The sequence below is a fragment of the Cervus elaphus genome, chromosome 5, assembly GCF_910594005.1.
Source record: "Cervus elaphus chromosome 5, mCerEla1.1, whole genome shotgun sequence".
NCBI classification, from domain to species: domain Eukaryota; kingdom Metazoa; phylum Chordata; class Mammalia; order Artiodactyla; family Cervidae; genus Cervus; species Cervus elaphus.
The window spans coordinates 84,125,391-84,150,823 of NC_057819.1; the positions used below are offsets into that span (position 1 = coordinate 84,125,391).

A 25,433-nucleotide genomic window follows, 5' to 3' on the forward strand; every position below is an offset into this window, starting at 1 on the left:
CACCTGTATTTTCTTCTAGTGTTTTTGTGGCCTCATGTTTTACATTTAAATCTTTAATACATTTGAAGTTAATATGGGGTATGATGTCATATGCAAATCTTTATTTGTATTATCCAGAAAGAGAGCTATCCCACCTCCATTTATTAAATAATCCACTTCTTCCCACTGACTTAAAATGTAGTAATGATATGTTTACTGAGTACTTTAAAAATTCTTTTATTTATTTGGCTGTACCATATCTTGTGGTATGCAAGATCTAGTTTTCTGATGAGGGATCGAACCTGGACCCCTTGCATTGGGAGCTCAGAGTCTAGCCACTGGATCTCAAGGGAAATCCCACTAAGTACTTTCATATTTGGTTCCTGAGGAAAAACACATTTTAGTGTTAGGTTTGAGAAGCTACTTCTGAAGTAGAGTATTTGAACGTTAAGTAAAATTGTGCTTCATATATTTTATTTTCATCTGCTGTTGAAATCTTTTGGTTGCTTTATTTTGTATTTTTTTTTCTTTTTTTGTAAAAAAGAGCCTTTCTTTTCTTTGTTTTTTATTGGAATATAATTGCTTTACAGTGTTGTGTTTTGGTTGTTTTAGATTGTAATTAAGCCAAGCTCCTTGAGCAGGATGAAGACTGTCTTCACACAGGAAATTTTTACTGAGCAGGTACTTCTTTTAACTATTATCTTAGGTACTTCTTTAACTTTATTTTATAACATTCCTTGTGAGAAAACTTGTGTATGTTTCAGTTTAAGACACTGATATAGTCTTTATATTCCTTTTTAGTTTCCAGTGATGATTTATTTAATCTTTGAAACTTCTGTAAAGAAAAATCGTATTTCAAATTTGTTTTCAAAGCTATTTACTACATAGAAAAGCATGTGCTAAGTAAATTTGCTTATTTTGGAGACGTTGAGTAGATGCTTAAGAATGTAGTCTTAGACACTGTTGACAGGGATCTCACCTAGGGTGAAAGTGTTAGTGGCTGAGCCGTGTCCGACTCTTTGCCAACCCATGCACTGTAGCCTATCAGGCTTCTCTGTCCATGGAATTCTCCAGGCCAGATACTAGAGTGGGTAGCCATTCTCTTCTCCAAGGGAGTCTTCCTGATCCAGGGATCAAACCTCATCTCCTGCATTGCAGGCAGATTCTTTATCTGAGCTACCAGGGAAGTTCACTGACAGTCAGGATTGTCAGGAGAATCTGTTTAAACCTTTCAGCTGCAAGGTGCCGTGTCTAACTAAGTTGTAAGCTAGAGTCTAAATTCCTTATTCTTGTATTGACTTGTTCTTATTTGGTCTCAGCACTTTTGTCCATGGATAATCCTAACGATATTTTATTTTTTCAATGATGGAAACTATTCTTTTTTTTCCTTTTTTTAAAAAAAATTAAACCATAGATGATCTACAGTATTATTTTAGTTTCAGATATACAAGAAAGTGATTCGGTTATACATATATATGTATATATATATATATTTGTATTCTTATTTATTTTTTAATTGAAGGATAATTACAGAATTGTGTTGGTTTCTGCCAAACATCAACGTGAATCAGCCATACGTATACATACGTCCCCTCCCTCTTTTAAGATTCTTTTTATTACAGTTTATTATATTAAATGTAGTTCTCTGTTCTATATGGTAAATCCTTGTTGTTTATCTGTTTTATATATTATAGTCATTGAGCCCAGATTTTATGATTCCAAATTTTACATATTTTTTAACTTTACTCTAACCCCTGGCAATGTGTCTGTGTTTAGAAGTAAATTTTTAAAAAGTAGAGAACTTTACAAATTCCCAGATGTGTGATGGTACCTCATTACTCAAAATAATTAAATCATGTCATGATTGGTTTTTGTCACTCCCGCCAAAGGACCCCATTAGTATTGACAGTCCACCTGGCTAATATTCCCTCTTTCAGAATAATTTTGTGTCTGGTTCTGTCATATGTATTTTGCTGCTATTTTTCCCTTTTAGGTTGTCACAGCTCATGCAGTTCGAGTCCCTGTCACCAGCAACCTGAGTGCCAACATTACTGGATTTTTGCCTATTCATTGCATTTACCAGCTTCTGAGGAGTCGTTCCTTCACCAAACACAAAGTATCAATAAAAGTATGATCTTAACATTTATTCTTCAAGCTAAAATATGAGTTAATGCTTTTTTCCCAGTTCTATTTGAGTTTGCAGACCTTTACTGTGGATTTTGTATGTGAAATGTTTTTAGTTATATAGTTATAGTAATTAGGCTGTTAATTTCAGATTTTTAAAACAGCATAACTGTTCAGTTAATTTACAAAATGTACAGTAGTACTAATTCCTTTTAAATTCTCAATGATATTTAGCAGTTTCATTAAACTTTAGTAAGAAATTTCTGTTCTTTTTTTTTTTTTTTTAAATTTCCATTCTTTATACTTGATTTTGTTTACCAAACTCAGAAGGTTGCTGGTTAGCCATGACTGGTATTCGTAGTCTATTTGTCACAGGGACTTCTAACATTAAACTTGCACATATTTTGACATGTTTTCAATTTGTTATGTAGTTGGCTATAGCAAATAGGTTCTCTAGAGAAAAGGCTGAATCCACAGGAGGTTAAAAAAGAAAAAAATTTGTTTGAACCCTTTCTAAGAGGCTATTTTATTTATAAAGAACCCTGAACAACATATGCATTGCTATATCACATTTGATTGTCCTTGTTTTTATGATGTAGTGAAGTTGTTTTCCATCTTGATTGTATCTTCTGCTTTTCATATTTTTTGCAAGTGAAGTAGCGAAGAATTAAGAGTCCAGATGCACCCCAGTGTTTCTTCTTGGCCTGTATTTGTGCAGATAGTTAATCTCCCATATGTGGTTGTCAAAGCCACATTCTTAATCTGTCTGAGGTTTGTTGTGAGAAACTTCCTCTCCCTAAATGCCTTTCTGCTGTGGGGTCTTTTACAGCAGCATATATGGTGCTCAAAATACAGACACAGAAGGGACTTACAGTGTTTTCCCCACTACTTAAAAACCAATAGATTAAAAACCCGAAGTCCAAACTCTAAACCCAAGCTGTCATTTTTAGGTTTATCTTCCATGGAACAGTATTCTCAATTTTAGGAAAGAAAAATTGTTTCCATTTTTAAATCAAAGGCAATTATGAAACTGGATGATATTATTTAGCAACTGCTAAAAGTTAATAGTGAGTTTTACTTTTTCATAAATCATGTAAAATTATATGTGCTTGTAAAATTTTGCTTGCTTTTTCTTATTGCCATAATTAATTTAGTGCCTGTCACTTTCTTTTCTAGGACTGGATTTATAGACAGCTCTGTGAAACCTCCATTCCACTCCATCCTCAATTACTTCCTCTGATTGACGTGTACATAAATTCTATACTTACTCCTGCATCTAAATCTAATCCAGAAGCCACAAATCAGCCAGTCACAGAACAGGAGATACTCAGTATTTTTCAAGGAGTCATTGGGGTAAAATAGTGTGGTTTTTTTTTTTTAACATTTATTAGTTCATTTTTCTTTTGTTCTTCGCACTCCACATTTTTTCCCAGATTATTATTTAAAATGGTATTCAGTTCTTTAGATCACTTATGAATATTAAAAGAATGGTATTAGTTGTATGTAGTTTGTTGATTAGGCACTTTTTGAAGAATTCTTTCAAAAGCTCCATTTTAAAGTTTAAGGAGTGCCCTGGAGGTTGTGTGTTTAAAAAGGATTATGTGACATTTCAACACATTTTACCAGCTTCCTGAGAATTTAAGATATACCTAGATTATTTACGGAAAATTTGGAGTAAATCTTTTTTTCTTCAAAAAAGTATCTTTTTTTTAGGAATTATTTTCTTCATGGTAGTTTCAGATAATACTTGAGATTCCTGTAAATGTAAACTTTTTTCAGAAGCAGCCCTATCTTAAAAACTGTTAAGTCGCTCAGTCGTTTCCGACTCTTTGCGACCCCATGGGACTATAGCCTACAAGGCTTCTCCGTTCATGGGATTTTTCAGGCAAGAATACTGGAGTGGGTTGCCACTTCCTTCTCCAGGGGATCTTCCCCACCCAGGAATTGAAACCAGGTCTCCCTCATTGCAGGCAGACACTTTACTGTCTGAGCCACTAGGAAAGTTTAAAAACTGTTCAGCATGTTGCTTCTAATCTCTCAAGCCATCTCAAATTTAACTTAAACTTCACATTGTCAATTTGAGTTTAATGTGAACACTGCAATACTTCTTCCAATTTCTTTAAGCTTGGGAGCAACAACACCAAATAACCTATTTTGAGTGCTTTTACTATCAAAAAGTACTCATTGGAACTTCCCTGGTGGTCCAGTGGTTTAGACTCTGTGCTGGGTAGCGGTTTTATTCCTGGTTGGAGAACTAAGATCCCACATACTGCCTGTTGTGGCCACAGGGGGAAAAAAAGCACTCATGAAATTTAACAGTATTTTAAAGTGTTTATAATATTACCTCCAGGGTGACAACATCCGCCTTAATCAGCGTTTCAGTATCACAGCACAGCTCTTGGTGCTTTATTATATTCTGTCTTATGAAGAAGCTCTCCTAGCAAACACCAAGACTTTAGGTAAGTTGTGCAGAGGCTAGTGTTTCTGGTGATAGTTAATCTTATTTGCTTATATTTTGTTACTTTCCAGGCTGCTATTGGAGAAAATAAGATCAGATATTCCAGCAAGCTCCAGCATCTTTCTGCAGTCTTTGCAATGTTAAGTTTTCATACTTTCGTGCATAAGTACATGTATGTGTGGGCTTATAATCACTCCTTAAGTCTCAGTGCTCCTTTTAGCAGTCTGAATTAATGATTAACTGAATTGTTTGTATTTTAACAATTTTAGTGAACTTATTGACTAAAGGTAAATTAAGACATAAACCTGTCGGTACTGAAGTAGAAGATTTTTTGCTTGATTTCAACCTTTTTCCTACTTTTCCTTCCATTAGTATGAAGAGTAACAGTCTTAATCAAAGTAGTAGGAAAAAAAAACCAACAGAAGGATTTCCTTTGCCATTAACGTTACCATTGAACTAGGCTTTCAAACTTAGGTGCTTTGTATAATATCAGAAGGTCAGATTTAATATAGATAATATTAGTATAAAGTAGTATGTTTTCCTCTGTGTGAAAAAGAAAATTCACCTGTTTTTGGCTTGCTAAATGTAAGACTGTAGGCAGACAGAGAAGGGGGCGGCAGAGGATGAGATGGTTAGATAGCATCACCATCTCAATGGACGTGAATTTGAGCAAACTCCGGGAGGCAGTAGAGAACAGAGGAGCCTGGTGTTCTGCAGTCCATGGAGTTGCAAAGAGTCAGACATGATTTAGTGACTGAACAGCAGCAACAGCAAATGTATGAAGTTCCATATTCAAATAAAAGGTGTCATTAAAAAGTAATAGGCGTGGTATAGATGATCTTATTTGCAAAACAGAAACAGAGACACAGATGTTGAGAACAAGCATATGGACACCAAGGAGGTAGAGAAGGGTGTTGGGAAGAACTGGGAGACGGGGAATGACGTATTCACACTGCTGATACTGTGTATGAAACCGGTGACTAATGAGAACCTACTGTATTGCACAGGGAACCCTACTCAGTGCTCTTTGGTGACCTAAATGGGGAAGAAATCCAAAAAAGAGGAGATACACATATACAAATCGTTGATTCACTTTGAACAGTAGAAACTAACATGACATTCTAAGGCAACTATACTCCAAGAAAAATTAAATTTAAAAATGTCACAGGCATTGAGTATTATAATGCAGAGAGAATTCTTTTAAGGGATTGTATTTTGTCATGGCTGAGCGATTTTACTTTTTGAAAGCTATAAATTAAAGTTACTTTTCAGTGTGTAGCAGATGAGTTTCTTTCATTTATATGGACTATTGTGTTTTAAATATACTGTGAATTTCTCAGCAGCTTTCTTTCCTGCCTGCAGTTGTTAGGAATATACAGATGATATCCCACAACTATAATTATAGTCTTTGTCATTTGAGGGACAAGATGGGCTAATAATAAGCATTAAGTAATAGTCTCCCACTTTTATCCACATGTAATGAATTCTGTTAAGGGATATGACACTTGTGATTTAATAGATACTAGAGGAATGAGTTACAAGGAGATATTCTGGGGAGAACTCAGACCATGAATACTGTAGTAGGGGACCAAGATAACACTCTTAGTTTTTATTTAAAGTAATGTCTAGCAAAAAAATAATATAGGAAAGTTTAGAGACTAGTATAGCCCACTTTCATGTATACACCATGCAGAATTAACAAATCACTCAGAATTTTTAAGACTGGAAGAATCTTTAAAGATTATGCATCCCAGTCCCCAGTGACATGCTCAGCTCAACCCTGTGTTCGGGTGAAGCTGCTGTTCTTTATGCAATAGTCTGATGGATCTTAATTGGAAAGTTAAGAATTTCAGGTTTAGTGTACAATTTAGCCTGGACTGAGTCTTCGAAAAGGAACTGGGAGATTATAGAAAAGTTACTAGGTTTTTCTTGGTCTTCCCTGGTGGCTCTGCAGTAAAGAATCTGCCTGCAGTGTAGGAGTCCACCTGCAATGCAGGAGAGGTGGGTTTGATCCCTGGGTCAGAAAGATCCCCTGGAGAAGGAAATGGCAACCCACTCCAGTATTCTTGCTTGAGAAATCCCATGGACAGAGGAACCTGGCGAGTTCTAGTCCATGGCATTGCAAGAGTCGGACACGGCTTAGCGACTGAACAACAAAACGATTAGGTTTTTCCAAGATTATAGGCAAAAGATGGTGGCTTGGACTGGTAGCAGTGTATATATATTTTGAAGGTAGAGCTGAGAAGTTTTGCTGATGAATTAATTAGAATTGAGAGACAGGAGCCAAGGTTGATGTGGAGGCCTTTGGCCTGAGCTATACAATGGCTATCTACTGAAATAAATAGCAGGTTTGTGGGCAATCAGGAGCTGGTTTGGGACATACTAAGTTTGAGATATCTGATGAAGTGGGGATGTCTTGAAAACAGTTGTAAATGCTGGACTGGAATTTGGATGAGATAAACCTGGACTGAAGCATTGAGATTCTTCAGCATATGTATGATATTTATAATCATGATATTAAGTAGGATTACCAAGAGAGAAGGTGTGGAAGGAGACTCAGGGGGCTGTGATGTTTTGCATGCCAAGAGAAGAATGTTAAAAAGGAGAGTGAGATCACTTGTGTCAAATGATGGTGATGGATCAAGTAAGGTTAGGATTTAGGCTCAGCTGATGATCGGGTTTAGCTTGCTAGAGGTCCTTTGACCTTTACAGGTTTTTTTTTTTTTTTCCAGAATTCAAGCCTGATTTAGTAAATTCAAAAGCAAATTAGAGGAGATAATACTGAACACAGTGAGTACAGACAGTTCTTTTGAAAAGTTGTAAAGAGAAGGAGGGAAATGAATATGGTAATTGGAGAGGAAGATGAGGTCAAGAGAGGACTTTTTATTTTTTTTAAGGTGAAAGAGTTAAGAGGATGTTGTATGCTGTTGGAAGTAATCTAGTAGAGAGGGAAGCTTTACAAGAGAATCCCTAGAGGGATGTCCTTGATAGGTGAGAGGAGACCGGGTGTGGAAGACAAATGGGAATTGAGCTTTCCTTGGAGAACTTTTTTCCCATAGTTGAAGAAATTTTTTTTTCTAGCCTAGTTTCTTAGTCCAAAGGAATAAGTTAAAAAAAAAAAAAAAAATAAAGGAATAAGTTAACTGCAGAATATGTCATAACATGACAGAAGTTTTCTCTTCCACATCCAAAAATGATGAATATTCTGCTTCAAATTTATTCCTCCCCACGAAGTTGTGTTGTTACCTTGTTAACTGGTCTGTGGTTTTGAGCTTTATAATAAAGCTGGCACCAAGTAGCTGTTGAAGCTCAAATACAGAATTTCAACATCTGAGATAGAGCCAAGTGTAAGAATATCATAGTCATTAAAAAAAGGTGTATACATACATATTTTTTCACATATACATATTTTTTATTTGTTTAAAAATATTTGTAATACAAGTGCATATATTGTGTGTTTAGTCACTCAGTCGTGTCCGACTCTTTGCAACACCACAGATTGTAGCCCGCCAGGCTCCTCTCTTCATGGGATTCTCCAGGCAAGGATACTGGAGTGGGTAGTTGTTCCCTTTTCCAGGGGATCTTCCCGACCCAGGGATCAAACCTGGGTCTTGTGCATTGCAGTTAAATACTGTATTGATCTAAAAGAACATGTGTAAGAAATAGCATAATAAATCCCTTGTACTATCCCTTTATTAATACCCCATTAAAATATGCACATTGCCATCATATTTTCAGTTTTTATACTTAAAAAATGTTTCCTGTTTATTATATCTGAAAATTTTATTACTAGGTAAAGGTTTATTTTTATGTACTTTACAAAAATTTTGATTTTATGTTGGAGTATAGTTGATTAAACTAAAAGGCTTCCCAGGTGGTTCAGATGGTAAAGAATCTGCCTGCAATGCAGGAGACACGGGTTTGATCCCTGGGTTGAGAGGCTCCCCTGGAGAAGGGAATGGCTACCCACTCCAGTATTCTTCCCTGGAGAATTCCATGGACTGATTAGCCTGATGGGCTACAGTCCATGGGGTCACAAAGACTTGAATGTGACGGAGAGACTAACATTTTCACTGTCCTTTCATAGTTGATTGAAAATGAGAGGCTAGTTTCCGGTGTACAGCCAAGTGAGTCAGGTGTGCCCTTACAGGTATTACAGAATATTGAGCTGAGTTCCCTCTGCTATACAGTAGGTCCTTGTTGGTTATTTATTTTAAATATTTATTGAACAGTTTAAATATAGAAGTTATATTTACATATTTTTGAGGTAAAAACAGTACTCATGAATACTGAACATGTTTTATCAGCTTTACCTGTTTATCTGCTCCTAAAGCAGCCAATGGAATGCTAAACACAGTCTCACACTTACGTAGCTTACTTGTTTAACTCTGTCCCTTAACATCATTTATTTTATTCAAAAAAAGTATTTATTTATTTTATTTTTGGCTGTGCTGGGTCTTCATTGCTGTGCACCAGCTTTCTCTAGCTGTGGCAAGCAGGGACTGCTCTTTGTTGCAGTCCATGGAATTCTCCAGGCCAGAACACTGGAGTGGGTAGCCTTTCCCTTCTCCAGGGGATCTTCCCGACCCAGGGATCGAACCCAGGTCTCCTGTGTTGCAGGTGGATTCTTTACCAGCCGACTATCAGGGAAGCCTATTTAAAGTATATTTGTTTTATTTTTGGCGTGCCAGGACTTCACTGCTGCGCGCCCACTTTCTCTAGCTGGGCAGCGGGGACTGCTGTTTGTTGGGGTGCATGGGCTTCTCATTGCTGCGGCTTCTCGTGTGGCGGAGCGCGGATTCCAGGCTCGTGGGCTCAGTCACCGTGGCTCCCGGGCTCTGGAGCACAGGCTCAGTAGGTTGTGGTGCATGGGCTTAGTTGCTCCATGGCCTGTGGGATCTTCCTGGAGCAGGGATTGAACCCATGCCTCCTGCATTGTCAGCTGGATTCTTCACCACTCAGCCACCAGGGAAGCCCCTTATCTTCATTTAAAAACAAGCTCTGGCTGCTTTTTCTGCTTCTATCCTGTTTCATATGAAATTTCCTTCTTTGTCATCAGCAGAACAAGACCTATCCTGTGATACTTGGGAAACTGTAATGTTCAGTGGCTCTAAATTCCTGCACTTGAAGTTTTTCTTTGCACTTGATAGTTAATTATTGTCTTCCCAGAAGAAAGTTAACTCCACCTGCCTCTTTGAAAATGTAGAAACCTTTAAGCAGACACTGACAGATGTTATTTCTTGGCAGCTTGAAGTTTCAGTACTATAAAATCGAGTTTGACCAAAAAAGCTTCTCACAGTCATATGATCATCCTGTGGAGTAAAAGTATAAGAATTTTAAATTTATTTCATTATTTATCTAATTGCTTACCTAATCGTTTTCCTGTCTTAATGCAAAAGAACTGTTTTTTAAAAGAAAAATATTTATTAAAAGAGTGTTTTACTGAAGAAAATTGAGGAAGTGAGAAAAGTACAAAGACCAGAGTATAAACCACCCATAATTCTACTGCCCAGAGATAATCACCACAGAATTTTGTTAGAAAAAAAAACCCTTCAGTCTTTGCACGTGTGGTAACTTTGATAAAGTTTGGAATCATAAGTTTTTAATCTACCCTTTTTACTTAAGACTACACTTTAAGCATTTGGCCTATTATAGTACATTTTTTTAAACATGATTTTTAATAGCTGTATAATATTTCTTCATAAATGTGTACCATTACTTAAAAAATACTTTATTGTTGGAGATTATGTCTACATTTTGCCATTATAGAGACTGGCAGAATGAATATCCTTAGAGCTAACTCTGTATACAGATATACTTATTTATTTCTTTAGGACAGAGCTACTAAATCAAAGATTTTTGAATTCCAATATTTAAAAAATGAATTGTCACACTGTTTTCCAGATAGTTTTTACCATTATAGACATTTTGTAGAAGACGTATGTATAAGACATTTGTATACAATGTGAGTACCAATTTTTTTGCATTCACAATGATAGCAGTTGAGTGTTATCATTTATTTATGGTGTATTTTGAGTATAGAATTCTGTGGAGAGGAGACTCTTTGAAAGTAAGGTACTAACATTATATGACTAATCACTTACATTTTCTTTTAGGACATTATTTCATTTTTAAAATTTACATATGCCTTTAATTAATTTATGTATGCCCACCTCCCCAGCAGTAAAGGCCCTGAGTTCTAACTACTGGACCACCAGGGAATTCCCTGAAATATTTTTTTCTTTTAAAGTTATTAAAATGTAGGATTCATGAAGTTACCAAGTATGGCATACAGACTTGCTTCCCAGGTGGCCCAGTTGTAAAGACTCTGCCTGACCATACAGGAGACAGAGATGTGGGTTCAGTCCCTGGGTGGGAAAGATCCCCTGGGGGGAGGGCACAGCAACCCTCTCCAGTACTCTTGCCTGGAGAATCCCATAAACAGAAGAGCCTGGCAGGCTACAATCCATGGGGTCGCAAAGAGTTGGACACGACTGAGCACACATACATGGGATACAGATTCAGTTTAAATTTTTTTTTTCTCTTTTCTTTTTAAAAAATTATTTATTTATTTATTTATTTATTTTTAATTTTTTTCATTTTATGTATTTCTTTATTTATATTTGGTTGTGCTGGGTCTTCACTGCTGCATGGGCTTTTTCTCTTGTTGTGACGAGCAGGGGCTACTCTAGTTGCAGTGTGAGGGTTTCTCATTGTTACAGCTTGTCTTATTGCAGAGCATGGGGCTCTAGGAAACTTGGGTTCAGTAGTCATGCACAGGCTTAGTTACTCTGTGGCCTGTGTGATCTTCCTGGATCAGGGATCAAACCCTCGTCTCCTGCATTGGCAGGTAGATTCTTTACCACTGAGCCACCAGGGAAGCCCCTAGTTGTTGTCGTCGTTTTTAAATAATTGGCTATTTGTCAACATCACAAAGCGAATAACCTGTCATTTTCCTATTAATTTGGAAAGTTGCTCTGATGTATACTGAAGTTTTATTACAAACCTATGTCTGGTTTTTTTTTTTTTAGTTTTAGGCATTTCCAGTCCCTTTCACAATTATTGTTCTTGTTCAGTATTTCTGTCCATTTTCACGTATATAATCTTGCACATAAACTCTATAAGATTTTGTCAAATTCTGTAGAAGACAATTATATTTGGATTTTGGTTAGAATTATGTTATGCTAGAAATTAATTTGGAGAGAATTTACATCTTTACAATATAAGTCTTTCCAGCTAGGAATATGAAATAATTTTTTTAAAGACTTATTTTTGGTCAGCTGTGCAGCTTATAAGATCTTAGTTCCCTAACCCAGGGTCAAACCCATCTTCCCAGCAGTAAGAGCCCTGAGTCCTAACCACTGGACTGCCAGGGAATTCCATGAATTTTTTCTTTAAATTATTAAAATGTAAGATTCATGAAGGCCAATTTTTATCTTTTTTTTGCTACTGTGTCATTGAGTCAGACACGAGTGACTTTTACTTACTTACTCATTTAGAATATTACTTGATACAGAGTAATCACTTAATACATGTTTTTGAATATGTGAATTCAAATTATTTTTTTATGTCAATTAAACTTTACTTTGTATAGACTTTGTATAATTTTTTCTTAAGTTATTGCTAGTTACAAGGAAGGTATAGACATTTACTTTGGGTTAGTCAGACTCTGAATTTCTTAGAGTACCATTTAAAAAAAATTTATCAAGGGAATAATTTTTTCAGCAGTTACTGAGATAATTTGGTCTATTTATATAATTTGTTGTATAATTGATATCTATATTTCTGGAGTGGGCCCTACTTGCTTTGGGTATATTATTCTTTTAACATGATTTGTCTTTTTTTTTTTAATATGATTTTTTTCCATCTGTGTTTAAGCAAGTGGAATAGGCCTTTTTTCTCTTCACTTCTTTTTTTCCTGGCTTTAGTATTAGTTTACACTAATTTCATAAGTGAATTAGTTTTCCATAGGAATGTTTTAAGGATTAAAATGTTACAAAAGCTAGGGGCAATGTAATTTTTCTTTCTGATTGTTATTGGTCTATAAAAATGCAAGAGATTTTTGTGTATTTAATTTGGTATCTTGCAACCCTACTGAATTTGTTTATTAGTTTTCACAGTATTTTTTCCTTTTTTCTTTTCTTAATTCTTGTTACCTTGACGGAACTTTGATGTCCAGAAAAGGCTCCTCAGCCGCTCTTTTATCAGCCAACTCTACTTCATTCTTTAGGAAATTATTTGGAGAAGGAAATGGCAACCCACTCTGGTACTCTTGCCTGGAAGATCCCACGGACGGAGGAGCCTGGCAGGCTACAGTCCATGGGGTCACAAAGAGTCGGCCATGACTGAGTGACTTCACTTTCTTTGACTTCGGTTGAGGCACAAAGCCATATACCATAAGGTGCTCCTTGAATGTTGTCCCCTCATCTTACTATGGAAGCCCCAAGTGTTCATTCACCTCAGCATTTGCATGAGAGTCATTTACACATTTGTGGGCTGAGATATTTGTCATTTTTACCACTTTTTTTTTTAAGTTCTAACAGTTTTTTGATAGAATCTTTAAGATTTTTCTATATAATGCCATATCTGCAAATAGTGGCAGTTTTACTCTTTCCTTTCCAGTTTGGATAGTGTTGGAACCAGAATTTGATTGTATTAGAAGCTATGTTTTTTTAAACTGTGTTTTGAGATACATTCTTACCCAGTTCATAAAAGATTGATGTGGAAAACTGGGATGCTCATTCACTGACCTGCAAGGGGTATCATGTCTAACCAAGAGGTGTATCGTCTATTTAGGCAAAAATTCTCAACCTGTATTCTAACACTTGCACTCATATACTTAACTTCAATCAATAAAATTTTGTTGAGCTTTACATTATGTGGTTTGTGTTTGGAAAAGAATAAGTATATAGGATATAGTTTTTCAAACTGTGGATAGCCTGGTTGAGATGCTCCTAAGTTCTGTTGTACCTGCAAAGCAGCTTGGAAAAGTAAGATGAGGGTGTCAGGCATATAGCATATGGTGGAGATGAGACAGAAAGCGTTGATTGGTAAGGACCTTTACCCTGGGGATCTGGAAATCCATGGATCCAGATATTTGAGCATGGATCCAGAGACACATGATCTGGCCAAATCTGAATTTAAATAAGAAGACTGTGGCACCAGTGTGAAGGATGGTTCAAAAAGAAGAGGAATTGGAGTCTGGAAAATTGAAAATTGAACCATAATAGTTATTTAAATAAATAATGAGTAGGTATTGAATTAGGATAGCAGAAAAAGAATAGAAATTAAGATGGATTTACTTTAAAAAAATGGATTTGTTAGTTGAAGGTAGAAGTTGTTGGAGAAGAAAGTCATTCATATTTCCCAACTTCCTTCAGAAAGAGTCAGTCACCACTAATAGATAATATGATTAAGGCTGTTGGCATCATGAAGTTTTAAGCCATGTGGTCATGACTGCATTTGTCTTCCTAATTAGGTTTGGGGGAGTTTCTTTTCTATTTTTTTGAGTTGGGCACTTCTGCAGGTGGCTTCTCTCACTCATGATTTTTCTTCCCACTGGTTTCAGTTTCAGGGCATTTTCCAGATCTTGCCCTGAAGTATGTTCTTGCTCGTCATATGTATTCACTACTTTGGTAGTGATTCTTTATCTTTTATGAGCTATATTCACAGATTAAGTGAATTAAGAGTAATTTGACATTGTGTTTGTTCCTATTTGTGTTGAAGGTTAAGATTCATGTTGTTTCTGATGTTATATCTTACATTTCTTATTTTTGACTGACAGCTGCCATGCAAAGAAAACCCAAATCATATTCATCTTCTTTAATGGATCAGATTCCTATCAAATTCCTTATTCGACAGGCTCAAGGACTTCAGCAGGAGTTGGGAGGTATTTGTTTTGTTTGCTTTTTACTGGTAATGTTTATTGGTAAAAAATACCTACTTTTTTTTTAAATTTAAATTTTTATGTACCACCAAAAACATTTTGTATTGGGGTATAGCCAATTAGCAATGTAATAGTTTTAGGTGAACAGTGAAGGGGCTCAGCCATACATACACATGTGTCCATTTTCCCCTGAACGCCCCTCCCATCCAGGCTGGCACATAATACTGAGCAGAGATCCATGTGCTATACAATAGGTAAGAAATACCTACTATATGTAAGATGATAGTGTAATAGGTGCTCAAAGCTAAACATTCAATTTAAGAGCGAATTTCTCTTTACTTTCCTCGCTATCTTACTCCCTGAAAACTACTTCCCACCCCTGAGGCCCTAGCTATTTCCTTTTGGTATGCAGTTTCACATGTTCTTTTCTACAGATTGAACCATATGAGATTACAGGTATTCAACTATTTTTGACCTATGAAAATGCGGTTTCATGTGGTTGAAGCTAATAGAAACACACACGTAAAAAAATCTTTTTTTAACCTCTAAGTGGTATCATACTGTATTTCTTCTGAGACTTGCTTTCTTCTCTTGAAGTCTTGGAGATCTTAATCATATTACTACATGTAGATCTACATTATTGTTTTTAATTGCTACATAACATGCCATAGCATGAAATTACTAGAATACTTTTACTGTAATACTATCAAGTGGAGATACAGTAATATTTTTAAAATTCAATTTTTTTCTCAATTTAACAGCTTTTTATAATGTATGGATTTTTTTTTCTCTTTGATTTTGTTTCTTTGAAGCTCAGATTTTCTGTCTTTATTATGGTTGATTTCAAGGGTAAACATGAACTTTCTTTGGTCTTCTTTAGCCAGATGTCTGCATTTATTTATATCTTTACTTAATCTCTTTTCAGAGAAGTGATGTTATATTTTGCAGCATTTGGTAACTAATGTTGCCACTAATAAAGGGATTATGTAATGCAGACTAATTTGTACTATTATAAGCAGTCATTTTTGTGACCGTCCTGACTATACATATATTTGTGCATTTAAACTTTTAAATAATACTACTTGTGATTGTGACAGTGTCTTTTTCACAGAAACATTTATTTTAAGCAGTTTCTATGGGAAAGGCAGTAGATACTTCCCCTTTTGGGACTAAGCAGTGGTTTGATTTGATCTAAGTTGCATAGTGAGTGGCTGATCAAATCTAAAGTACTCTGATTACTGCTGATACTCTTATTGCTGGCACTCGCATCTGGGAGATGATGATGATAATTGTATGGTGACAATGATAATGTCTATCTAAATAGACATTATCATAATTTGTTTTTTCATTGCTGATGTTATACAGTAATAATAATGAGTAGTCAAGCTATGCTATAAGCAGATTAGAAATAAGACTTAGATTTAGTCAAAGGAGGTCCCAGTGCTTCTGAGCTTCCTAACTCTTCTTAAAAGAAGACAATTGCACCCTCTTGTGGGTATCATCAGTACTGCTTGGGTTGTATAAATATCTTTCCGCCTATTTCCTTAGAGTAGAACAGAGACGATGCTGCTTACCTTGTAGGAATGTTAGGGTGAAATGAGAAAATGTACATAAAGTGTACATTTAGGCACTCAAGTTGGGCAACTTTAATTTTACCCATGTATAGCAATGATTCTCAACTGGGTTGGAGGAGCGGATGTGTTCTCTTGTAGAAGTCCAGAATTTCTGAGTGAGGCCTTTTTCAAACCATATGTGATCTTTCCCAAATGAACCTTTTTTTCCCTTCTCTTTTTTTCCTCCCCACTCAACTCTTTTTTTTTTTTTTTTTATAGCCCACTCAACTCTTGAGCTACTGCTACTTTTATGCTGGAATAGGATGGACGAGAGCTTGAGAACTTTTGATAAGTAGTGGTTTCCAGCTGCTTTTGTATCGGTTCAGCTGCGGTTCTTGATTTAAGCAAAGTCCCTGACTGAAGTACTGAATAGAAGTTCTCAAACTGTAGTGTGCATGTGTAAAAAGTGCAGATTCCTTTGGCTGGTGGAAAATGAAAGGGAGAAGGGAAAGGGGAAAGAGAAAAGAGATTTTGATGTTTAAGAATGAGGAATCCAATTGACGTCTTGTACATTTTCAAGGGTTGCATTCTGCTTTACTTCGTCTCCTTGCAACCAATTACCCACATTTATGCATCGTGGATGATTGGATCTGTGAAGAGGAAATCACAGGGACAGATGCCCTGTTAAGGAGAATGCTTCTGACTAATAATGCCAAAAACCACTCTCCTAAACAACTTCAAGAAGGTATAGTAAACTGATAACTCCTTTTACCCCTTTAGTAGTACAGAGAGGTGTTAGCCCCATTGAAATCTTAGAATCATGCAGAATTTTCCTGGAGATAGAGCAGTGTTTTGGTGACTATATAAAGTAATTCTCTTTGAGTGTAAGGATTTTTAACCCTTTTTCTTTTTTCTGACATGCTTGCATCTGTTTCCTCATAGGGTCTACATTATATCAATAAACAGGTCATATGGTTTAGGAAGGTCTTAAAACCGGTCAGAAATAAGTGCCATGATGTGGATGTATGACAGAAATCAAACCAGTATTGCAAAACAATCATCAATCAATTAAAAATGAATAAATATATATAAAAAAAGAAATAAGTGCCACGGAATAGAAAACAATGTATTTGCTCTTCATGGATAATGGTCTAGGTCAGCACTGTCAAATAGAAATAGGATGTGAGCTACGCATACAATTGTAAACTTTCTATATAATTTGCCACATTCAAAGAGTCAAAAAAAAAGCAAAATTAATTTAAATAATTATTTCATATAACCCAGTATATCTAATGTATTATCATTTCATCATGTAATCAATATAAAAACTGTTAGATATTTTACTGGTTTTCCATACTAAGTCTGTGTGTTTTAAACTTACAGCACATCTCATTTTATACTAGCCACGTTTCAAATGCTCAGTAGCCAAAAGTGCTTAGTGACTATTCTATTGAAGGATCGCAGTTCTAGATATTTTTTTATTAACAGCTGCTTACAGTCCATAAAGGGCTACCTGAAGGAAGGTGTCAAGAAATTTGAATTTTTCGAATGAATGTTAATACCAAAAGCAATACTTGGGTATATTTTTGCGGTCAGCCAATTTTTAAAATCAGTGCAAATCATTGTCTTTCTGTCACTGTCACTACTGTGATTTTTAGGATGAGATTTGTTGTTGTTGTTCTTTATGAAACAACTGCACTTTAACATAAATTTTTCTTAAGGGCCTAATTTTAAGTGTCCCCACAACTATGGCTAGGATTGAAAGTTTTACTTTCTTTAAAGCAGTATTGTTTTCTTGATTTGTTTGGCCTATAGTGTGACAGAGCAATATTTGCTTTCCATTTGGTAAGCTGTGTAGTGCTGAGATTGTGACGGCAGTTTTCCTTTTAGCGTTTTCAGCTGTCCCAGTAAGTCACACGCAAGTGATGCAGATTCTAGAACACTTGACTCTGCTTTCTGCCAGTGAGCTTATACCATATGCAGAAGTATTAACATCCAACATGCATCAGCTGTTGAATTCAGGGGTTCCACGGCGAATTCTTCAAACAGTCAATAAACTCTGGATGGTTCTGAATACTGTGATGCCTAGGAGGTAATTTCAACGCCCTGTTACATGTAATAGATAAGTGTATAGCAGTGACACAGTAACCTAAGTTGAAATGTTGAAAAAAATTGTTAAAAAAAACTTTTTGACTATATAAATCCTATCTGAAGACTACTGATTAAAGGGCTGTTATATCTCTTAAGGAAAATAGTACATTTTATCTTAACACAGAAACCTTCGAGTATTTCCAACTTGAGAAAGTTCTTTGAAAGGGAGTTGTAGTCATTTGTGCCTAATTGTGATGTAGATTACCATTATGTCTTGCATCAGTCCAGTGGTTCCAGAGTTTGCTGTACATTGAAATCTCCCAGAGAGCTTTCTAAACTCCTGATCCCCAAGTTGTATGCCATGCTAATTAAATCAGAGTGGAATGCTGGGTTCATTATTTTGTCTTTAGTCACATAGGTCTCTGGTGGTCCATAGATTGCATCAGAAACACTTGGTCAGGTCTAAAAAAAAATATTGGGCTGGATTTACCTGAGATTTTGATTCAGTAGGTCTGAGAATATCTATACATTTTTTTTTCCATTTATTTTTATTTATACATTTTAAATTTGATTTTTACTTATACCAAATTAATAACCGGAGAAGGCAACGGCACCCCACTCCAGTACTCTTGCCTGGAAAATCCCATGGACGGAGGAGCCTGTTAGGCTGCAGTCCATGGGGTTGCTAAGAGTTGGACACGACTGAGAGACTTCATTTTCACTTTTCACTTTCATGCATTGGAGAAGGAAATGGCAGCCCATTCTAGTGTTCTTGCCTGGAGAATCCTGGGGACGGCAGAGCCTGGTGGGCTGCCGTCAATGGGGTCGCACAGAGTCGGACACAACTGAAGCGACTTAGCAGCAGCAGCAAATTAATAACTGCACATAAGTTAGATAGTGTATAAGGCCTGTCCCTACCTTCTCATTTTAGACTCTGCTCCTCAGAGACACCTATTCTCAGCTCTTTTATCGTTTAATTCTGACATTTATATCCCACCATATATCTTAGTCATATGCTTATAATTACCATGATTATCTGACATTCCAATTTAGAAATTATCTTTGAATTCCTACTGTACAAGGTAAAGATTGAGCACTCTTACCTGCTTCCCTATGAGTCCTTCTCACCCAACACATATCCTCCCTTCCTCCATTTCTCTCAACCCAGTTAAATCAAAATTTTTGGTTAAAGAAATATTCAGTGTATATATAATTATGAGTTGTTGTTCAGTTGCTAAGTCATGTCCAACTCTTTGAGAGCCCATGGACTGCAGCACTACAGTCTTCCATGTCTGTCACTATCTCCTGAAGTTTGCTCAGATTCATGTCCATTGAGTTGGTGATGCTATCTAACCATCTCATGCTCTGCTGCCCTTTTCTCCTTTTGCATTCAGTCTTTCCCAGCATCAGTTCAGTTGAGTCGTTCAGTCGTGTCGACTCTTTGTGACCCCATGGACTGCAGCATGCCAGGCTTCCCTGTTCATCACCAAACCCGGAGCTTGCTCAAACTCATGTCCAGTTGAGTCAGTGATGCCATCCAATCATCTCATCCTCTGCCATCCCCTTCTCCTCCTGCCTTCAATCTTTTCCAGCATCAGGGTCTTTTCCAATGAGTCAGTTCTTTGCATCAGGTGGCCAAAGTATTGGAATTTTAGCTTCAGCATCAGTCCTTCTAATGAATTTTCAGGACTGATTTTCTTTAGCATTAACTGGTTTGATCTCCTTGCTGTCCAAGGGATTCTCAAGAGTCTTCTCCAACACCACAGTTCAAAAGCATCAATTCTTTGGTGCTCAGCTTTCTTTATGGTCCAACTCTCACATCCATACATGACTAATGGAAAAACCGTAGCTTTGACTGTACATACCTTTGTCAGCAAAGCAATGTCTCTTCTTTTTAATTTGCTATCTAGGTTGGTCAGCTTTTCTTCCAAGGAGCAAGCATCTTTTAATTTCATGGCTGCAGTCACCATCTGTAGTGATTTTGGAGCCCAAGAAATAAAGTCTCTCACTGTTACCATTAATTTCTTCATCTATTTGCCATGAAGTGATGAGACCAGATGACATGATCTTAGTTTTCTGAATGTTGAGCTTTAAGCCAGTTTTTTCACTCTCCTCTTTCACTTTCATCAAGAAGCTCTTTAATTCCTCTTCACTTTCTGCCATAAGGGTGGTGTCATCTGCATATCTGAGGTTATTGATATTTCTCCCGGCAATCTTGATTCCCGCTTGTGCTTCATTCAGCCCAGTGTTTCTCACGATGTACTCTGCATATAAGTTAAATAAGCAAGGTGACAATATACAGCCTTGACGGACTCCCTTCCCAATTTGGACCCAGCCTGTCATTCCATGTCAGGTTCTCACTGTTATTTCTTGACCTGCATACAGATTTCTCAGAGGCAGGTAAGGTGGTCTGGTATTCCCATCTCTTTCAGAATTTCCCACAGTTTGTTGTGATTCACACAGTCAAAGGCTTTAGCATAATCAATGAAGCAGAAGTAGATGTTTTTCTGGAATTCTCTTGCTTTTTCTATGATCCAGTGGATGTTGGCAATTTGATCTCTGGTTCCTCTGCCTTTTCTAAATCCAGCTTGAACATCTGAAAGTTGTTGGTTCGTGTACTGTTGAGGAGAATTTTGAGCATTATTTTGCTAGCATGTGAGGAGAGTGCAGTTGTGTGGTAGTTTGAACATTATTTGGAATTGCCTTTCTTTGGGATTAGAATAAAAACTGACGTTTTCCAGTCTTATGGCCACAACTGAGTTTTCCAAATTTGTTGGCATATTGAGTGCAGCACTCTAAGAGACTCATCTTTTAGGATCTGAAATAGCTCACCTGGAATTCCATCACTTCCACTAGGTTTTTTCATAAGTAGTGCTTCCTAAGGCCTACTTTATTTCACACTCCAGGATGTCTGGCTGTAGGTGAATGACCAAACCGTCATGGTTATCTGGGTCATTAAGACCTTTTTTGTATAGTTTCTTCTGTGTATTCTTGCCATCTCTTCTCAATCTCTTCTGCTTCTGTTAGATCCTTACCCATTCTGTCCTGTTTTGTACTCATCCTGACATGAAATGTTTCTTTGGTATCTCCAATTTTCTTGAAGAGACCTCTAGTCTTTCCCATTCTATTGTTTTCCTCTACTTTGCATTGTTAATTGAGGAATGCCTTCTTATGAGTACCTAAGTGTTACTTTAGTTGATGTATATGATAACCTGTGATTATAATCTCTCTCTTATACAACTGTCTTCCTCTGCACCCCACATACAAACTTTGAGTTGTTTGCCTCTTGTCTGTTTAAGGTTTTTTTTTTTTTTTTCCTGTATTAATAACACATTCACTTTCAAACTATATTGTTGAGTAGAAATTTACATAACAGTTGTAACATATCAGATAACATATCTGTAACATTTTTCCTTGGAAACCTTCCTTTCAGAGCTTTCAATCCATATGCCTCAATCTGAGACATCCACAGTAGCCATCTGGAATGCTTTGTCTTTGGTTCAATTCCATGTTTTTCTCTTTCTTGGTTTAGTTCCTTATGAGTGGAACTCATACTCAAGTGACTTCCTGAGAAAGGTTGTTTGGGAAACTTTTTTTTTTTTTCCTTTGAGGTTTTCATGTGTGAGAAGGTATTTATTCTTCCTCTCACATATGATTGATATTTAGCCTTGGTGTAGAATTCTAGCTTATTTTCCCTCTTAGTAACTTGAAGGCTTTATTCTGTTGAAGTAAGTATAGCTTTCCTGATTGCTATTGATTAAGCTCATTTACTACCTCCCAGTCCTTTGTATGTGACCCTTGTTTTTTCTCTCTTAAAGGTTTTAGGTTCTTTTTCACTGTTTCTGCAGTTTCATGATGATACCTTTTGATGTGGTTCTTCTTTAATTTGTGGGCTTCCCTGGTGGCTCAGCAGTAAAGAATCCACCTGCCAATGCAGGAGACATGGGTTAAATCCTGGGTCAGGAAGATCCGCTGAAGAAGGAAATGACAACCCACTGCAGTATTCTTGCCTGGGAAATCCCACGGACAGAGGAATCTGGTGGGCTTTAGGTCACAAGGTTGCAGAAGAATCGGACATGACTTAGCAGCTAAACAGCATCAGCAACTTTTAAAATTTGTGGTCCTGGGCACTTGGTTGGCCTTTTCTTTTACATCTGGGGACTAATGCTGATACTTTCACTTCTAGGACATTTATATATATATATATTCCGCCCCCCCCCCCCCAGTAATTTCTCTCTGTTTGTTTTCTGGAATTTTTTGCAGTTTGGGTTTTAAACCTCTTTGACCTACTCTGATTTTTCTCCTCTTTTTCCTCTATTTTTAAATTTATCTTTTGAATACATTTTCTAGATGTTTTCTGTATGTTATCTTCTGCTCTTTCCTTTGAATTTAAAATATTCCTGTTATAGTTTTAATTTCTAAGAACTCTTATTTGAAAATCTCTAATTGTTTTCTGTTCTTGTCTCATATATGAAATATTCCATCCTTTAAGGAAATTATACATTTAAGAATTTTTTTCTTTTTATCCCTACATTCTCTGTTTCTTTGGCATTCCCTCTTTCTGTTTGTATATTTTACTCTTTTTCAAATTAGGAGCTTTCTTTGATGTCTGATGGCCATTGGCTACCCACTCGTGTTTAAGAGTGGGCAAGCTCTGTGTGTGAGGGCTGGTGGACTCCTGGCCTTCCCTATAAGAGATCAGGTGCCCTCCATATTGCATATCTCTCAGTAACTCTGTTGGCGCAGTTAGGTTAGTAACCACTTTTATGGATATTGATGTCTAATCTCATAGTGGCATCTCACATTGAGATTCTATGGTGATACATATAGAACAGTGACAATTTATGGGGCCAGTTACAGCTTCAGAGTGCTTTGGTGGATATCGTTTCATTTATAGGTATTTTCATATCTTACAGAGGAGAAACAATCAGGGATCTCCATGACTTACACAGTCATAGCAAGTATGGTATAACTGAGGTTTTAATTCAAATGTTCATTTTATATGTGGTGATTATTCCATTAGAGCTGTGAAGATTTTTGAAACTACTTTCATTTGTTTTAGAAACATAATGATAGATTAGATTTTTTAATAGTTTTTAATTTTCCCAAGTTCATTTATACCTGTTCTGTATTTTCTCCCTGAATGTAGCTTTCTAACCTGGCTACAGGTTTCAATTATGATATAGCTGTTTTTGAACATGTGATTATTTTCTCATCAGGCTGTGGGTAATGACAGTTAACGCACTTCAACCATCAATAAAGTTTGTACGACAGCAAAAGTATACTCAGAATGACCTGATGATAGATCCTCTCATTGTGCTAAGATGTGATCAGAGGGTATACAGGTATGTGTTCAGTTTCATTTCTACTATAGAGTTTATGCTTTGGAGAGTCAAAGGAAATTGAAAACATTCAGTTTAAACTTATATCTTAGTGTGCTTGCAGATAACCTGGCAGTATGACCTGTGAAGTTTTTGCTTTTGGTTGTTTTTTTGTTGTTGTTGTCTATATTCATGAACTTCACTTTAATATTTAATATGTGATTAGCAATACTAGCTTTAAGAAAATATCATCCTTGGTTTTCACGGCCCTCAATAGTGGCTATTCTTTCAGAGTCAAGATAGTGAAAAATAATATTGTTTCTGCTAGCATTGTTGAAAAAACCTTTTAAAAAATTGGTTTATTGTGAACTATTGCATGCATTAAAATTGTGATCTTTTTGGAATCCTCAGTTGTGAGGTTATGTTCATTTATTCCACGTTTGTGTATAAGTCCTTGCCAGTGGCTGAACTTAATCAGTTTCTTTGAAGTAACTTCACCTCAAGAGGTGGAATTAATTAGTCCTCATCATTAATATTTGAATTTCTAATTGCTCAGTTTTAATATTATTTAGCAAAATATTATTTTGCTAAATAATAGTAAAGATATACAAGTTGAGGGGTCTTCCTTTAAAGTGATTATCACCTGTATGGGGAAATAAAACCCATACCTGAAAAGTTAAATAGTATGGTCACATGCAGATGAATGGTACAGTAAATGAATGCTGTTAAAAGTTTTAGGAGGAAATCAAAGTTCTGTTTTGAAGAATATAAATAGATTTTAGATGAACAGAAACTATAACGATGGGGTTAAACGGTCAAAAAAGGTATCTTGAGAAAAAGAATAGTGTGAGCAAAAGAATAAAAGCCAGTGGGAAAAAGGCTTGAATGGATGGCTGAATTTTTGAGCACACACTTCAGAGCTGCATGTTAGGTTAAGGTCAGACTCTTGAGGGCCTTGAGTGTTAGGCTTGGGAGATCATTTAGGTGGTAACTTGAGAAGAGAAAGTTCATGCTAGATGACTTAGAGGGGAAAGAAGCTGGAGTAAAGAAGACTAACTAGGGTACAGTCTAACATACTCATCTGTCTTTAATCCTGGGGATGACATTCTTGAAGTGACAACATCTGCAGAATAAATCAGATACAGTTTGGTAAGATCAAGGTCTCAGAGGGATGAGGAGTCAGAAGAGTAAACAATATAAATGATATTAAGTATCTATATATGGATACTTAAAAAGGAAACAAGAGTAAAGAACACTTCTAAAGAAGAGCACTTCTAAAACAATTTACCATTGTTAAAAATCCACTTAACTTTTCACCTAAATCACCTCCAGTTGTTCAGGAAGTTGTTAATTTATGCTACCTTAACATATGACATGTTTTTGTAGTCTGGATCTTTCACTCAGTAACTTGTTTAACTTTTTCTCATGTTAATAGATAGTCTTATATTAGTTGGCTAGGTAGTATTCCACATAGGTACACTAAAGCTTAACCCAGTTCCCTATTGTTGGATATTTTATTTCCATTTTTTTGTTAATTATTTTTAGTGCTGTGGTAATTGATGTGTACTATTTCCTAAGAATTGATTCTTAAAAATGGAATTATTGAGGCAAAGGGAACATGCTCATTTTCAGGTCTTTTGATTCATGTTTTCATTCTGCCATCCAGAAAGGCTGAAACAGTTTACATTCTCATAGTGGGTGTTTGCTATTGTATACTTTCCTATACCATTTCATGTAATATTTTCCAATTTGATAAGTGAAAAATGAATTCCTATTTTAATTTATATTTTGTTAGATTGGATATTTTAATATGTTTATTATTTTATACTTTAGCCTAGTTTTCTATTGGAATGCTTACCTTTTTTGATTTAAAGAGCTCCTTATGTATAAAGGATATCAGCTATTTGTATATAGAATGCAGTTTTTTCTTTTATTCTATTGTTTTGTCTTTTAATTTTGTTCATTTTTTTTAAATTTAATTTTTCCCAAGTGGTCATTCAGATGGTTTTTAAGCATAAACA

General features: G+C 36.1%; 1 protein-coding gene across 3 annotated transcripts in view; it reads left to right on the forward strand.

Moving 5' to 3' along the window:
* Positions 1-25,433, forward strand: part of INTS2 (integrator complex subunit 2) — a 51,781-nt gene that overhangs the window by 17,670 nt on the left and 8,678 nt on the right. For all 3 annotated transcript variants that reach the window (XM_043902884.1, XM_043902885.1, XM_043902886.1), the window contains exons 12-19: positions 592-660; positions 1,973-2,107; positions 3,280-3,456; positions 4,454-4,562; positions 14,346-14,450; positions 16,581-16,745; positions 17,891-18,092; positions 23,311-23,436. In XM_043902884.1, the coding sequence (XP_043758819.1) occupies positions 592-660; positions 1,973-2,107; positions 3,280-3,456; positions 4,454-4,562; positions 14,346-14,450; positions 16,581-16,745; positions 17,891-18,092; positions 23,311-23,436 (1,088 nt within the window). The remainder of the gene's footprint in view (positions 1-591; positions 661-1,972; positions 2,108-3,279; positions 3,457-4,453; positions 4,563-14,345; positions 14,451-16,580; positions 16,746-17,890; positions 18,093-23,310; positions 23,437-25,433) is intronic.